The sequence below is a fragment of the Hylobates moloch genome, unplaced genomic scaffold (genome assembly GCF_009828535.3).
Source record: "Hylobates moloch isolate HMO894 unplaced genomic scaffold, HMol_V3 SCAFFOLD_11, whole genome shotgun sequence".
NCBI lineage: Eukaryota > Metazoa > Chordata > Mammalia > Primates > Hylobatidae > Hylobates > Hylobates moloch.
Genome location: NW_026652286.1, coordinates 32,795,868 through 32,813,792, shown reverse-complemented (window position 1 = coordinate 32,813,792; position 17,925 = coordinate 32,795,868). Strand labels below are relative to the sequence as shown.

Genomic DNA, 17,925 nt, shown 5'->3' with positions numbered 1-17,925 from the left:
ACTATTGTTTTGGACTGAGTTCCTGCACCTAGGCCCCAATAGACCAGACCAAAGCAAAATGGAGTCACTCATACTAAATGCCACACAATCAAACTGAAACTTTAAGGAAATAGGTAGATCCCCAGACTAGTTTTTCCTCAAAACAGGAGATTCCAGTCTATCTGAGCATAATCAAGGAAGTCCACTCTGCTTTAACCTGTACAAAGATGTAATCTGAAGTAACCTAATGATAACCAATCAGTTTTTATTTTTCTATTATTCTGTTTCTTTGTTCTCATCCTTACAAAACCCACTGTTCTGCCATTACCCAGTGGGAACTTCATTCTATTTTGTAGAATGAAAGTTAGCTGATACATGAATCTAGAATAAAAGCCAATTAGATCTGTAACTAATTTGTTGTTAATTTTGTCTTTTGACAGAACGGCAGAGCAAGATTTAGACATAGGGAGTGCTTGGCGATATTGACTGGAATAGATTGTGGACCACAGGGACGTGAACAGAGTTATGATTTAAGATAGAGTTGGTATGGGGGTAAGAAAGATAATAAGGGTGGCTCCCAGACTTCTGATTTAGACAGCTGTCAATATCATTTACTGAGATAGGGTATATCAAAGGAGTTGATTTTGGATGTGTTAAGAGAGTGAAGAGATCAATTCAGATTAGAGCAAAGTGAGATTAAGGGGCTTGAGACAACCAAGTGTATTTCAATGTAGGTATGGAACTCAGAAAAGTGATATGGGCTACAAGTATGGATTTGGGAGTCAACAGCAAATAGTTGGAAGTCTACTTTGAGTATCAAGCTTTCCTTTTCTCAAAAACTGTGTGTCATAGTATTGGCTTCTGGTACATTGGACAATGAGCCCTTTTTGCTTGCTAACACTGCTGCATTCTGTATCTTTGTTTTATTATTTATCCTGGACATCTCGCCATATGACTACACAGAAAAATTCCTTATTCTTGGCTGGGTTTGGTGGTTTACGCTGCAATCCCAGCACTTTGGGAGGCCGAGGTGGGTGGATCTCTTAAGCCCAGGAGTTCGAGACCAGCCTGGGTAACATGGCTGTCAGTATTAAGGTACTTCTACCTATTTCTTTTTGCATGTCTTTGTCTTGTAATTTATGCTTTACGAAAGTTGTTACTTGTTGTGGTATTATAACTATTATAAAGTCCTTATGAATTATAGTATTTAGAATTACAAAGTGCACTTTTTTGTCTTATGTTTTCTGGCTTGAATTCTGCCTTGTTTTATTAAGATCATGACTCCTGCTTTCTTTTTATTTGTATTTCCTGGCATGCCTTTAACCATCCTTTTATTTTTAACCTTTAACCTATGTTTTAAGTATCTCTTCTATACAACAATAATATAGCATTGGATTTGGTCTGAAATCAAATCCAATGCTATATTATATGAACACCTTTTTGATAGGTGAGATAAGCCCATTTATATTTATTCATGTGACTGTAAGGACTTAATTCTTCATATTATTTGCTCTTTTCTTAAAAACTCATTTTAATTACGACATTTAAGAAAGTGTGTATCTTTGATTCAGTGGCTATAGTTATACTATCTTTGGACCCCATTTCTTTATACTATCTGCTTCTCATCTATAAATTAAAAAATTAGCTTGTACATATTCTTCTCTATCTCCCACTACCCAATTTAAGGCAATATTATCCTTTACTCTTGTAAATTGTACTGTTAAATATTCTTAAACTTCTACTACTGTCACGTTTAAACTGTATCTTTTGAATTCTAACTATACAAAACAGAGCTTATTCTGTGTTCTACTATTTCTCCTCATTTTTTGTTAGATGCATTATTTTTATCAGAGTATAAAGCATTTAGATAGTATTGTCACATTTATGCCACTATTGTCTTAGTTCTATAATTAAATGTATTCAATGCTCAAGGCTAGTCCTTTTGTTGATGTTTCCCCAGTCATCATTTGGTTCACTGAAACTTGTCCTCATACTTGATTAACAGTTTAGGTGCTAGAGAACTTACTGTTCAAAATCAGACAAAATTAGGGAGCCCTCAATCTAGGGCACTAATCCCAGGTAGGAGCACCATCATCTCCTTGGCATAGGAACCCAATTTATTTATACTTATTTCAGCACTTGGGGGCAAGTTCTACAGTTGCACAAACAGGAGGAGAAAATGAGATGGGGCAAATTGTTCAGCTGTTTATCCCAGTAAATCTGCTTGATTTCTTTCCACTTTTAGAAAAAGTTCTCCTTACCTACTTCTCTCCTTATGTACTGATTTTCTCCATAGCTATCCCGTGAAGAATGGGCTCCCATCTCCACCTCTGGCTTCGTCTATGCATGATTTTATTTGTGGTTTTCTGTATTTTTCCATTCATCTTCCATCTCCTAAAATTTCAAAGTATCTGATCCACTAACATTGCCCTCAACCCATATTCTCAATGCCTTCATTCCTTTTCCTATCCTTAATGGTTATTTCAGTGATATGTGAGAAAAAAACAAGTGTGCTCACTTGTTGAATCAGAAATTAGATTTCTAACATTTGAATTAGTAGCTTAGCACTGACTGATGAGAGAGAAGGCATCCCTATTGCGTAGATCCAATGTATCTGTTACAATGTAATTTCAAAAAATAGATTTTTCCAATATGGATTACTTACTAATTCATGTTAATTTATATTTTTCCAAAAGTGCAGCATTTTATTTTTACCGCAGCTAACTGGTTCCAAATAATCGAGTTGAAAGCATAATGAAAAACAGCCTTATAAATTGTAAAGCATAAGATAAATTATTGGGTGTGAATAAAAGGAATATGGAATGAAATAAGGCATGCCTCTGCCGTGATCTAGAGAATTCACTTCCCCTATGTAAACCTCTATTTCCTTGGCTATAAAATGAGCACATTAAGTGAAGTTAAGGCTCTTCTACCTTTAAAAGTTGATGAATCTATATCTTTTATAATTTGTCAGGCTTACATTAACCTGATTAAGGAAAAATGCAAACTTGGAAGCAAGGCAATGAAAATAGCATGATCTTCATTCTGCATAGATTTATGGAGTTCCTAAATTGTACTAGCAGCAGTAGTGGTGTACTCAAAAGCAAAAGAAAGCCTCCTCAACATTTATTATAATCTACTTCAGTTCACTAAGTTGTTTTGCCTAGTAAAACTACCTTAAAGTTCAACTTAGGCTCTTATAGCAGATAATGACAGTAAGAGGCCCTCGGATGAGAGATTTGCTGTATCAAAGAAAGAACAAAGACTAAGGAGCAACTTGAATATGTTTGTCAAGATTCAGGAAGGTTGGGGCAGGATGTGATGGCTCATGCCTGTAATCCCAGTACTTTGGGAAGCCAAGCTTGGAGGACTGCTTGAGCCCAGGAGTTCAGGACCAGCCTGGACAACTATCTCTGAAAAAATAAAATAAAATAATTACAGAAAGATTCAAGAAGGTAGGTTGGAAAGTTGCTTGGCTTAGCAAGTGAGGCAGACACTATAGTTGGTCTTCTGACTCTTCTCTTCATAATTATCCCTAGTTTTGCTTAGATAACTACACCACCCATATGTAGCACATGTGTTTTGGGAGAAGCCAACTCCATCACTACTTCTGGTAGTCAGGCATATGTTCAGGCTAAGTGAACCATAATTACACTCACATAGTTTTAAATTAATGGATGGGCACATAACTCAGAACCTACAGGACACAAAAAACAGTTTTCTGGGAGCATCTGAAAAATTCCCTTGCTCTCCCAGAAACGATCTAAGCTTGCTTTCTCTGTATGGAGGTGGGCAAAGCACATGTACTCCATGAGCTAGTCTTAACATAAAGCTGGTATCATCTGGAAGGCAAAATTCAGAGGTGGAAAGATGCAGGATCTTTGATTACACCATGTAACATCTAAGCCATACGGACCCTAAAACTTCCACCCTTCCTCCAAATTTCCCTTTTATTACTTAAGTGAACTTGCAAGGATTTTCTTTCCCTTGCAACTGGAAACATCTGAATATATCCAAGATGCAAACTCCTGATGTATAACACACAAACTTGAAACTGTTCAACAGCTAAGTCCAAACTAAGGTTAAATCCATATTCTTAATAGAAGTCATTGTTGTGTGCACTGACTCTGAGGCTGCAACTATTCATGAGCCATGTTACAAGAGCATGTACCCATAATTTAACAACTTTAGAAGAAATGATGATGTAAAAATAGCTATAAATGGGTCAATATACATTTCAGTTTGTTTAGGGCAGTCACAATTTACCCTTGTTGTCCTGACATAATTATGAATAGGACCCCATTCACTCTCAAGTGTCCCAGTTTACACAGTTACCCTGTCTCTAAAGCATGTTTTTGGATTCGAATATAATTATCTTTAGAAAAATAACACTAACCCATGGAAATGCCTAGAGACCTCTAAAAGATATAAGTGAATTCAATCTTTAATCCTTGTGATTGGTTTTAGAAAGAAGTGGTGCCAGGGAAAATGTGCCAACAAAGATTTAATAGCCATGTATCATTTTAAATTTTAAATGTATTATTGTAATGTCCTATCTACTTAACTGCTGCTATGAAGATGGACACTCAGGGTCACACAGACCCTCATTTATAAGAAGAAAGACACAGTTCTTATGAAGACAGAGCAGGGAGCAAGATATGAAAGCACTGGCAGGCTCTACATTAAATACATATTTCTTCTACCATCTCCCACCATATCTAAAATACCTCCATAGTCCAAACTCATTTATTTGGGTTTTAATTTCTTCTGTAGTCCTCTATTAAACTAGACTGGTACCACACAGTTTATTAATGACAATACCTGATCAGAAGGGAGCTGGTTTCTGGAAACAAGACCCCCCAGGACAGAAGCCAGATGGAGTCAAGAAGGGATGAAAGTGCCTGGTACTAAACAAGATGCTCTGCTTAGGGCGTCCATGACCCTTCTGAGCATTTTAAGCAACACCCATCATTTGCACCTTTGTGTCTCTCAACAGAGAATTTTACCCCAGAAGTCATAAAATCTTGAAAAACAATCACAACTAGTGCTTGTTTTTGCTCTAGTACTATTTTAAGACACATCTGTGTTCATTTGGTTTTATGATGCTGTGACTTTTATTCTAATACACACATTGATTTGATTAAACCAAGTTCAGGGATAAGGCAAATATACATCCTTGTTCCCGAAAATATCCAGGCACTTTCAGCGTCTTTCAGCACAGATGAGGTAGGGTTGGGGCTGCAATGTCATGCCTAACCTGGGCTTCAGATCTGGAACTAGTTCATGTGGAAAATGCAAATGAAACCTCTGTAGCAATGCTGTAAAAAACAAGAACATTTCCATCCGAGCCAACTGTTCTCCAAGACAATGTCTTCTCCCTAAACAGAAAAAGCAGATATAATAATTTTTTAAACCCACAATCTTTACCAAAATTAATGTCTAATATTTGGGTGTCATTCAGGAAATCTGGAATTTAAAGAAAGTAAGAGGGAATTATGTTTATTAAAGGATTTTCTTAAATCTCAAAGAATAGAAATTGATACTTCAGCTCCCAGAACCCATTCATTTACCTCCTTTTGTCAGACCACGGACTTTTGTAAGACTTTAGTTCCATCTCCCACTTCCCTCCCATGCTGCAACAGAGCCTAAGATATGCCACAAAAGATCTAATTTGAGGTGAGACATTTTGCTCAAGAAAAGTACACTTCATTTCAACTAAGTGTGTATTCTTCCCCAATGAAGGGGAAGAGTTTCTAGTCCATCTTCCATGAGTCTTGTGTACCTTTTCACAGAAGAAGCAATATTTTCCTAATTGAAGATGAAGTACAATAACCAGAAGCCAAGAGAGTGAGATTCTAGTTTTACTTAAGTGACTATATCTTTTCCCTCTCTGGGTCTCAGTTTCTCAAGCTACCTCTTACTGACTTCTCATTCCACAAGTTTTGAAAAACAGTTTTAGAAGAAGCCAGGGGTTCTCAAAAATTCATCTATAGTTAATAAATTAAGGCTTATATTAAGCCGAAACAGGTGTTAATTACTTCCAATTAAATCATTCTCTCCTGTAAGAATCAGTTCTGTGTTTTTAGAATTGGGATATTTAATTCTATAGAAGGATGCTTCAGATTAAGATGCTATATCTAATAAATTATCAATGTCCTCGACTCTAAAGTTACGCCCCGTGAAAGTTATCTTACCTAGGGAAAAAGGAACCAAAGCTTCCTTCTTGGCAAAATATCCACTGCTGTCCAGAAATCGCTCAGGATGGAACACTTCTGGGTCTCTCCAGTACTTTTCATCGAAGTGTACAGAATAAAGATTTGTAATTACTGTTGTGCCTTTAGGAATGGAATAACCACGTACAACTGCATCTTCAGAGGTTGCATGGAAAATCCCTAATGGAACTATATTACAGAATCTTAAAACTTCATGCAAAACTGCCTCAGTATAAGGCATTTTGCATTTGTCGTCCCAAGAAGGCTTCCCATTGGGGCCCATAATTAAATCAATCTCTTTCTGAACTTGTCCTGTCAGAGAAAAAGTATTCAAGTTATTATGCAGTTCTTAGAATTATAGCTAAAGTTATTTCCCTCTGGAATAAAATAAAGGATAACTATAACAAGCCAATAGGATATAGATACATCCAGATTCAGATTTTTTATTATCTGGGCATTCTATTGAAATATATGCTATATATCTTGTACTAACAGTAGCCAGTGCTCTGGGTAGCTCTATTGTGAAAGACATAAGTAATAAGAATAAACATTAAACATACCTAGAATTGGAGTAAGAAAAATAGTAAAGCATAAAATTAGTTTTTAAAATTCTATCAGAGTTCAGATTCCAGCTCTGCCACTTGCAGACACACAGTGTTTTTTCTCATTTATAAAATGGGCATAATAAGGCCTCTTTCAGAGATTTTTTTTACATGAATTGAGATAATAGATTTGAAAACTCTTTTTTGTAACTATTAAATATTTCTATACCTGGCTGGCATAGCAGGAGTTCCTAAAGAAAATGTATTGTGCATGGCCAAGACTCAAAAACATGTATGAACCCTACATGTAAGGATAGACCCTGAGATCATCAAGAAAATCCTTACCTTGAATATTAGGATAAAGGGCCATGAAAAGAATTGCCCACCGTAGCACATTGGTTGTAGTTTCAGTTCCAGCAATGATGAGTTCACCCACTGAGAAAATTAGGTTTTCTTTGGAGAAAGTAGATGATGGGTCATTTTTACCTTGATCCATCTCATCTAAATAAGCATCAACAAAATGCTGAGGTAGCTGAGGCTTTCTGTTGACTGAAGCTTTTTCAATGAGTCTGGAGAGAAAATCATAGACTACAGCTGCATTTCTAAACAGCTGTTGATGTTTTCCAAAAGGCAGGATGCCAATCCATGGAAAGGCATTATACAAGAAGACTGAGGCACTGGCAGCTAGTTCCACATTTTCACTAAATAACTCAATCATGTGCTGAAAATCAGTGTCTTCATAAGTGAATCGTTCTCCAAAAATGACCAGATTGGTTACGTTTGAAACAGCATTCGTTATTAACTGTTTAAAGTCAAAAGGTCTACCTTTGTACGTTTCAATAGCATCAATGAAAAATTTTGTTTCTTCCAAGATTTTAGATTCAAAAGACTTTTGGCCATATCCAAAATATCGAAAACTGTTTACAGCTAATCGTCTGTGATCGACCCATCCTCGGCCATATCTGGAATTGAGTAAGCCTGAAAAAAAATTAAAATATCGTATAATTCCTACTTCTCTGTATCTAAAAAATGAAAGGGAACAAAATTTTTTTAATGGATGGTTAGTCATCCTTCTCCAAATTATCCTCCTATATAACTACATGGTTGGGTCCTGTTCTCAGCAACTCATTAGCCAGAGTATTACAACAGATAAAGTTTTTCTACTCCTTATCTGTGGACTGGCAGAAAAGGCCTGTAAATGCACCACCACAAGAAGCTAATCAGTCTTGTGTAATTTAACCTGGTGAAATAGGCCCAGGTGACTATATCATCCAACTTTTACTATAAGCCTAATTTACCAAAGACAAGTGACCACATGTTCAATGGACAAAGCTTTATCTTAGACTAAACAAACACCTAAAAAATCATCCTTCTAGGATTAGAAATTTCCTGCTTAAAAGAGAATGGATTTTAGAAAATAAATTTCCTCCTGTTAAAGGGATATGGTAGACAATCAAGTAACTATGACATGGGCAAGGGTACTCTGAATGAGCTGTCAATGTAGTCGAAATGCTGAAGTCAAAAAAAGGGCAAACATGAAGCTCAAACTTTTCTAATGCTGATACTGCCTGCCTTAAAATTTCAGAGTCTCCACAATGTATCTGCTGTTTTGATGTGGCTACTATGGAAATTTTGCCCCTTAAATTAATTCAACATCTTTAGTGCACATATTTATGTAACATGTACTTTACTCAAAATTTCACTCATTACTGGGACACGGTTGTACCTCTGATAAATTTCACATTGATATGTGATTCCCAACGTTGGAGGTGGGGCATGGTGGGAACTGATTGGATCATAGGGGCAGATCCCTTATGAATGGTCTTACAACATCCTCTTGGTGATAAGTGAGTTCTCGCTCAGTTAATGTGTGATCTGGTTGTTTAAAAGTTAAGGACCTCTCCCTACTCGCTCTGTTGCTACCACTCTTGCCATATGACATGCTGGCTTTCCTCAATGCCTTCTGCCATGATTGTGAGCTTCAGTAGAAGCAGATGACCTCAACAGAAGCAGATGCCAGCACCATGCTTCCTATAAAGTGTGCAGAACCATGAGCCAATTAAACCTCTTTTCTTTATAGGTTACCCAGCCTCGGGTATTTCTTTATAGCAATACAAAATGGATTAACACAACCCACAATGAAAAATGTCACATTTGTATGTACCTCTTCTGTACATGAGGTACATACAAAATTTACATTCCAACAACTTTTTGTGCAATAATTTTTGAATGTAGAGCTTATTAAAAAGTTACTGTAAGGCGGTCATTAGTGCTGTGTAGCAATCTTACATTCCCATAGTCCACTCTTTTTTCTATACTCCCAGATGACTATTTATTCAACAAATATTCATTTAACATGTATTTGTGGAACACCTACTATGTTCCAGGCAATGTTCTAAGTGTCAGGAATGTATCAGGGAACAAAAGAAGCAAAGATCCCTACTCTCGCAGAGCTTAGACACTAGTAGGAGAGACAGACAAAACAACAAATAAATTATAAAGCAAGTAAAAAGATATAGGGTAGTCAGCAAAAGGCTCACTGAGAAGATGACATTTGAGTAAAGACTCATAGGAGATGAGGAAGTGAGACAAGCAAATACCTGAGGAAAGACCACTGCAGTTAGAGGGAACAGCTAGTACAATGGTGCCAAGATGAAACCAGCCCTAGAGAAATATGTGCACATGGGATATATACACAAGAAGGTACAGAGGAGCACTGTTTATAATAACCCTACACTGGCCAAGCTGTGTGCCTGGGCATGACACTGGGCTCACCCAAAGGGCAACTTTTTTCCATTCACACAGTGGGCTAATAGTTGCCATGATTTTCTACTTCCAAGGTCAGTACATAGTACCTTAAAACAACACATAATTTTCTACCTGGTTTTTAAAAATCTTAAGTTGAATGCTTTATGATAAAAACAGTCTAAACGATAAATTTACAGCTTTGAAAAATATATACTTTGTCTCAAATATTACAGTGATTGCATCATGTTTCATTTTCATCATCTTTTTAAAGGTCTATTATAATTGTGGCTTCTTCTTTGGTCTAATTGTTTGTTTTTTATTTATATTACTGCTTTCAAGTATCATTATACTCTGGCCTGAGAATTCAGTCTTTTACAATTTGTGCTTTCTCTGCATTAGTTGATTTCCTTTGTGATGTAATATAGGATTTTAATTTTTGTCTTTTCAACCAATGTCTTTAGTTTTTGCCTATGTAAGCAAGACATTGTTAAATTTTTATTTGAAATTAAATGTGAAACTCAGAGAATTAGGACACAACTTTTGTAAAAATTCTTATACTATTAACTATTAAAACCACTGTATATGATCTGAACATTCTATTTTAGGCTGTCTGTTGCTGCTTTCTTCTTACCGATTTTGTCAACTTTCAGTCTTTCCCCTTGTTGAATATGGAATCTCCAACACTGATCAATACTAAACCATACAGAATGCTAGTCCTTTACACAAACCATGCAACTCTACACATACTAATCACAGTGATTAGTAGTCAAGAAAGCTGCTTCAAGTTCTGTAAGCTTATAAGTAAAATGATAGTAAAAATGTCATCAAGTACTCAAGACTAGGTTCAAAAGGGCACTTCAGATTCAAGTGCAAAGTATGTGTTTATTCCTAACTTGTTTCACAAAACCTGCAGATGTTATTAGGTGCTGATTCTTTAAAACATTATTTTTAATACTTATTAGAGCTGGACCACAATAGAATTAGCAATGTACTGGTCTAAAATATGAATGTAGTACAGCCTGAAAGGTCTTCAAATACTAGGTTCTGTAAATAAATAATTTCTTATTAATCAGTACAAAATAATCCCAACTCTACACACTAAAACTTAAAATAAGAAATGTGATTTAAAATAGCTTAGTAAATCACTAAATAAGTGCAAATAAACATACCTCCCATTTTTGTCATCTTCATGAATAAAGGAAGGCATGGTCTGTCTGCAAAAATTTCACTTTGATGAACAAGGCATTCCTTTACTACATCATAGCCATTTAGAACCACAGTTGATATGCCTCCAAGATCTAAACTGAAGATCTTTGAGAAGAGAAGAAAAACAACATTTAAATGGCAGCATGTATGGAGAAATATAACCATAGAAATCTACAAGTGGTAAGTGCAGCTCTTCCAGGATTTGTTACGTCCCTGAAAATATAGGCAGTTATTACTCAACTGACAATGTTCAGAGTGCCCTCCTTCTATAAGGCATGCAAAACTGTGTGATTTCATTATGCCATTCAGTGCCTAAAGTCACAATCTTACCAACAGTATAATGAAAAGGGTACTGGACTCAGGAGGCCTGGGTCTAGTTTAAGGTTTGCCATTAAACAGATAAAAGACTCTGGGCAGAACACAACCTATTTGGGCTTCAGTATTGCCATAGAAAATATATTTGATATACATGCTCTTTTATGATTCATTCTACCTCAAAATGTTCAATGATATCTAGGAATCTCCTTCTATTTCCAAGATGAATGAGGCTAGTGAGGGAGAGGATTGTCAAATACCTGAGAGACAGCTTTGAAGTATAAACATATTGTAACTAAGCCCATTTGTATTTGGCTCTCTTTGTTCCACAAAGTGAATGAAGAGGGCTCTAAGGGAACCTAACCTTGGAGGAAAGGCATTTACCACATAGGTTAGGTGGCTGCCTCTCAGTTAAGGGGAAGGCAAAACAGGATCCATTCCATGCCTTGCTGGAGTTGTCTGCCCTGTGCCTCACCCCAGGTTCACTTACAATGTCACACCTCCTGTAGTCTATTCTAGCTAACCCAATATAAGAGCCTAGTCAGTGAAAGAATGATATTCCCTTATCAGTGGAATGTAAAGATTGCTTATTGCCATCCTTTCAGGATAGCTTTTTATAGCCAAAATACTGAGACAAGCCTTATCCCTGTGCAAACAAGTCAAGGAGATTTAGCCATGGAACACACTACTTCAGAAGAAAACAGGAGGCTTAGCAGAGAACAAAAGTTCAGCAGAAAGTTATATCAGCATAGGTCATGAGGACTGCCAAGTGGTAACAACTAACCAGCTGAGTAATGGGGCCACCAGAGTCTTTGGCACACAGGTGGGCTCTGCCAAGTGAGCAGTAGGTATATCCAGAACCTTGGGAAAAGAACATGGACTGCCTGCCATAAGCAGTGGTATTGGTCAAAAGTGACAGTAGAAGAGTTCTAAATAAAAGGGAATGGCTACCAGCTGAGCAAAGTGGGGACAATGCAGTCATGTAGTCCTATTAAAGGAAAGTCTCTTTGCAGAAGGGAACTTTGGCAGAGACAATAAAAAGATGCCATTCCACAAGGATAGTAAAAGAATCATGAACTCAAAGTTGTGTCACTATGAAGGCAGAACAGAGGGCAAATGTATTTCAGGACAGAGCTTCAGGGTAGAGCTTCAAATTGTGGACACCAGGGATCATAAAAAGCAAGGAGCAGCCATGGCTTGAGAAAGTTGTTACACAATCCACCTTTACTCAGGAATCTGAAATAGTCCTCTATTGGAGGGTAGAACTGGAGACATTTTTACTTGAACTAGTATGTATTCCTGTATACAGTTTTCCAGGACTTTTGGTAAAGGTTTGTGACTCAAATTGTGAAAACTTATCCTTAAACTGCTTTGATCTATGGAAGGGTACAAGATTAGCTTATATATTCTTTGATTTATTCAATAATTTTAGTGCCAATTATGGGCAATTATAATGCTGGCAGAGATGTAAACAGGAATACACAAAACATTTTCCTTGCCTTCTAGATCACTCCGTGATCTTCAAGTCTCTTTCCCTCACCCAAACCAGCCCTACTCATAATTTTTCACTCTCCCAGTTAATGACCACTCCATACATCCTTCAAGTTGTTGAGGCCCAGGAATTTGCAGTCACCCACACTGACTCATTTTCTTCCACATCCAACTGCTCAGCAGTTATGCTGTTTCTACCTTCAGAATATAAACAGAATCAGACAATTTATTATAGCCTGCAGGTGACCAATCTAAGTCACCTGCATTTCTCCCTTATGTTATAATAACAACCTCCTAATTGGCATCCCTAATTTCACCCTTGTCTTTTTACAGGTAATGCTCAACGTGGCATTCTCTTGCTTTATGGCCTTTGTTCTTGCTCTTTTCTTAGTCTAGAATGTTCTTCCTTTTGATATTCCTATAGCTTACTCCTTCATTTCCTTTAAGTCTTTATTCAGATGCTATCTTTGTGGTGAGACCTGTTCTGATTAAGCAATTTAAAATCTGACCCACTAACATTCTCCATTCCTTTACCCTAATTTAGTTTACTTCCTACTCTGCACTCTTTGAATATATTATATAATTTACTTGTGTTTATATTGTCTGTCTTCCCCCCACTAGAATATAAGCTACATAAGGGCAGGAATCTCTGTTTTGGTCACTGCTATCTCTCTAGCACCTAGGACAGTGCACAGCATATGACAATAGAAATATATGTTGAATTAATAGTTGTAGAGACATACATTTAAACATATTATTATAACATCATGAGCTAAATGCTAATAACAGACAAATGTGCAAAGTGCTGTTGATGAAAACCATTAAGTGACTGCCACAGTTTTCAACCTTTGCTTGGTTTGTTTCCTCATTTGGAAGGCTTCCCTTGACTGCCATACTATCTTAACCATACCAAGTCTTTAGGGACCATCCTCCATGATGCCTTTCTTGGGGCACTCTTTTTCTTTTTTTTGAGATGGAGTCTCGCTCTGTTGCCCAGGCTGGAGTGCAGTGGCGCGATCTCGGCTCACTGCAAGCTCCGCCTCCTGGGTTCACGCCATTCTCCTGCCTCAGCCTCTCCGAGTAGCTGGGACTACAGGCGCCCGCCACCACGCCCGGCTAATTTTTTTTTTGTATTTTTAGTAGAGACGGGGTTTCACCGTGGTCTCGATCTCCTGACCTCGTGATCCGCCCGCCTCGGCCTCCCAAACTGCTGGGATTACAAGCGTGAGCCACCGCGCCCGGCCTCTTGGGGCACTCTTTTTCTCTCTGCTTTGAACCACACATGGGAGCTTAGAAGCTCCCATGGCACTTACTTAACACTATCTTGAACCAGAAACATTCATATTCTTGTCTTCTGCCTGCCTGCTAAATTATAAACTCCTTAGGAGCAGTGATTTCATCTTTTTCATCTTTGAATCCTTACACAGAATCTCATTCAGTGCTGTGCATAAAGTTCTCAATAAATGCTGTAAAAATAAATTAATACGCTGTCAATTCTACTTGCCTTAATGGAATTATTTTATTGTCCTGAAGTCCATTACCTGAAAATAATCGATAATGCCACTTGTATTGGCTTTGCTAGCCAGGGAATGCCTCTTGAAATCTAGACTAAGATTAAAGTTACTGCAGAAATTTAAACATTCAGAATGAATCTCCAAGGAAATGGTAATTTTCAGTGTGATACACTTCTATTTAAGATTGCCTTTAAAATGAATATATAAGTCCTGAGGACTGGCTGTTTAACTTTCAAGAATCACAAAGCAGAATTGAATTCACAGACTAACACAAAGGCGGGTAAGCAATTTTAAAGTCCAGTTGTTTTTTTTTTTTTTTCTGTGAGCATACATCTCAAATTTCAAAGACAGTGGAAAACTAAGATTTTATTTAAGTCCTAGGTACAACTTTCCAGAACCTTTCGGAAGTACAGGACGGAAGAGTATTCTTCAACTTCCAAAAAAAGGTATAGTATTTTAACAATTTATACCAACTTTGAGACTTTGTCAGAACTGGAAAATATCTCTAAGATAATGGGAGATCTTTAGAGATGTTTCACACCAGGATAAAGATCAAATGCTGCTGTAGCCTAGAGTTAATATGTTTGGTGGTTATCAACTAGATCTAAGGCATAGTGAGGCAAACAATGTCTACTCTTTGATGCATACATTCTTTTTCATTTTTGCTCCTTTCAGTTTTTCCTCTGCCCCATTGCAGCTAGTAACAGTTTAGCCCTATTTCATTTGTAGTCAAGAGCTCTCTCTGTAAAGAACCATGGTTCCCTCAAACAGTGGTACCAGCAATAAAACTATGATAGGGGACTTAGACAACCCCCTGTCCAAAAGAAATATTCATAGTAATACAGAGTGTCTTTCAGTTCAGATATTTATATAAGAAAAGGTTAATTCCCTTTTCTGTGAGAAACCATTTCAAATAACTTGTTTAAAAATACTTTCAAATTTAGAGGTCGAACAAATCTGTTCTGTGTATAGAAACTAATAACATAGGCTGGGCACAGTGGCTCACGCCTGTAATCCCAGCACTTTGGGAGGCCGAGGCGGGCAGATCATGAGGTCAGGATATCGAGACCATCCTGCCTAACCGAGTGAAACCCCATCTCTACTAAAAATTATAAAAAATTAGCCGGGCGTGGTGGCGGGCACCTGTGGTCCCAGCTACTTGGGAGGCTGAGGCAGGAGAATGGTGTGAACCTGGGAGGCGGAGCTTGCAGTGAGCCGAGATGGTGCCACTGCACTCCAGCCTGGGTGACAGAGCGAGACTCGTCTCAAAAAAAAAAAACAAAAAACTAATAATATACACAATAACCAAGAACACTTGAGTAGCACTTTACTGTTTTCTGTTGTTATTCTCACTACTGAGATGAAAAAAAAAGTAAGACTCAAAATAGAGGTCAAGTTTTGTCTGGCAGAAGACCCGATCTCTAGTCTTATGCTTTCACATTTTATTTCTCTAGAATATTATGATGCTGTGTACTAAGATACCAAAGAGATCAAATATATTACATGAAAATCATGGGAATAAACTCAATTCTGGGAGAACTGCAGGTTGGAAAATAAGATCTAAGAATTATACATACTTTTGTTATCTCGTCCAGCTTCCCTTTAATGACGTAAACTGTTAGTGAACAGTGAAAGGAACGTAAAGCATTAGTGACTTTCTATTCTAGAAACCTAGACCAATTTTTTTTTTTTTTTTTTTTTTGAGACGGAGTCTGGCTCTGTCACCCAGGCTGGAGTGCAGTGGCGCGATCTCAGCTCACTGAAAGCTCCGCCTCCCAGGTTCACGCTATTCTCCTTCCTCAGCCTCCCGAATAGCTGGGACTACAGGCGCCCACCACCACGCCCGGCTAATTTTTTGTATTCTTTTAGTAGAGATGGGGTTTCACCGTGTAAGCCAGGACGGTCTGGATCTCCTGATTTCGTGATCCGCCCGCCTCGGCCTCCTAAAGTGCTGGGATTACAGGCGTGAGCCACCGTACCTGGGCACCTAGACCAATTCTTGTAAAAATTGGTTTAAGTAAGGATTTAAGGTCAAACCTGAAATTCCACAGTTGCCAAACATCCCTGTACTTTTCCTTCAAAACACTGACCACAGCCTGTGGCCAATAATGAGATTAGTTTTCTCTCTCCCACTCATCTGCCAACTCCTTAAAAGGCTGTATCTGCCTTCTTCACTGCTAGCGTCAGGCCTGTAGTTGCATATAAATAAGTGTAATTCAAAACAAAACAGGTGAGCTCTGGCCAGGACCCGTGGAAACTCCTGCCCCCTCCGGACGTCGGGACACCCACACACAGGTCATTTCCGTGCTGCTTTCTCCTCCGCAGAATGAGGAGGAGCGAAGTACCGACCTCACCGGCTGTTTGTGAGTTTTAAATGAGTCACCAAGTTGGCAGTGACAGTGGCACACAGAAGGCGCCTTTTAAGTATCTGCTAAGGGGCCGTTCCCAGCCAGTCAGAACGGCATTGCCATCTGCGCTGTAGGACCCCCGCAGCGGATTTTAGTCATCAATTCATTCACGCGTTCACAATCGTTTCTCAGGGCCCGCTTCTCAGTCAGGGGCGTTCCCCTGCGTTCTCCAATTCTCACAGCAAACGCCTACACCAGTCATTCGTCGACTGCAGACACCGAAGAACCTGCTATTAACCATCTAGAACTCAGAACGCCTTGATTTTCCGACAAGCCGCGTGCAGCTTCCACAGGACTGCGAGGCCGACTCGCAAGACGCCCGCACCAGAGGGCAGTTGTCCACCCTGGACCTGAAGTGGCGGCGCAGCTGGCGAGCCAAACGGCGCAGGCGCAGGAGCAAGAGCTCGAGCGGTAGCGGGAAAATCAGGCCTGTATCGCCTCGGGGCCTCGGCCCGGAGTGGGTCACCGGTAGGGGCGGGGCTCCCCTTGCAGGGGGCACGGCGTCGAGGACTTCTCCCTTCCAGACCCGGGAAGCGGGTGTCCCTCAAAGGGCAGCCGGCACACGGAGAGGTCCCGACTAGTCGGCCCAGGACCGGCCGTAAGTCCAACCAGGAAGGCCCTGGCCAGCCCGGGCCAGCCTGGCGGCCCTCCCTGCCCGGGGCCCGTCGGGGCTGTACCTCTCCGTACACCTGGCTCTGCTTTCTCATGTAGACATGGGGAAGCTCGGATGAGGCAGCCAGGGAATAGATGTTGCCGATAAATGGCAGCCCCGGCGGCCCCGGGGGGAAGCCCATCGGCCGCCTCTGCTTCAGCAGCTGGCGGACCCCCAGCGCGAAGAGCAGCAGGAAGAGCGCGCCGCCGAGCGCCGCCGCGCCCTCATCAGCTCTCCAAAGTTTCCACATCGGCCCGAGCTGGGGGTGCGAACTCCACCGCAGCCCTGAGACCCAGGCACTCCCTCCAGCCCTGCCGTACTGCCATTGGCAGGATACCCTCAGGTCCCGCCCTAGCTCCGTGGCCATTGGCTGGCTGAGTGAGCGCTCAGGCCCCTTCGGGACAACTACCCTCTAGTTTTGAGCGGCTAACTGGGCTCTGCGAAGCGGGTGGCTGGGGCTACCCTTTGGAGGTGGCGCGGCTCTAGGCGGAGCAATGAGCCAGGAGTCCGTTTTCTAGAATGTTGACACCAGGGCATTGACGAGGTGTCAGGACGGCCTCACTCACTGGGCTAGGCGGATCCTGCCTCTCTGGGGCCAGCCCTTTCTTAAAGTGTCTTTTTAAGTACCAGGTCTGCTTATTTCATTTCAGACTAGGAAAACTGGAGAGATGATCAACACTGCAGTCTTTAGCTGAATCTGATACTTTTCAGAATTTCCAGTAGAAAATTGACCCATCAGTAGTAAAAGAAAGTAATTTTACTGTTTTGTCCTGTTTTACTATTTTTCTCCTCTTTATTTTTGTGTGTGATCTTTTAAGAATTGTGATGATTGAGCAGTTTATGTGATTAACTCAGTTT

The 17,925-nt window shown here is 39.6% G+C and overlaps 1 protein-coding gene across 11 annotated transcripts; it reads right to left on the bottom strand.

The window, feature by feature from the left end:
• Window positions 1-4,497: 4,497 nt before the first annotated feature.
• On the bottom strand, window positions 4,498-17,538 carry LOC116476484 (vitamin D 25-hydroxylase). 11 transcript variants are annotated; one of them, XM_058446594.1, is made up of 6 exons: window positions 16,357-16,457; window positions 15,585-15,622; window positions 10,651-10,792; window positions 7,079-7,711; window positions 6,174-6,503; window positions 5,076-5,357 (listed from the first exon to the last, which is right to left on the bottom strand). In XM_058446594.1, the coding sequence occupies exons 3-6, from the start codon at window positions 10,670-10,672 to the stop codon at window positions 5,182-5,184; spliced, it is 1,161 nt and encodes a 386-aa protein (XP_058302577.1). In that variant the 5' UTR covers window positions 10,673-10,792; window positions 15,585-15,622; window positions 16,357-16,457; the 3' UTR covers window positions 5,076-5,181. The 11 variants fall into 11 exon arrangements, with proteins under 11 accessions (XP_032022425.1, XP_058302577.1, XP_058302575.1 ...); XM_058446592.1 differs by having other exon boundaries at window positions 16,098-16,435; XM_058446593.1 differs by having other exon boundaries at window positions 16,297-16,429.
• Between the last annotated feature and the right edge of the window lie 387 nt (window positions 17,539-17,925).

Coding starts and splice junctions, on each gene's coding strand:
- LOC116476484 (XM_032166534.2), bottom strand. CDS start 17,434: ATGGCCACGGAGCTAGGGCGGGACCTGAGGGTATCCTGCCAATGGCAG. Junction 10,793..17,092: donor AGAGCCAGGTGTACGGAGAG/GTACAGCCCCGA, acceptor CTCTTCTCAAAG/ATCTTCAGTTTAGATCTTGG. Junction 7,712..10,650: donor GAAGATGACAAAAATGGGAG/GTATGTTTATTT, acceptor ATTTTTTTTCAG/GCTTACTCAATTCCAGATAT.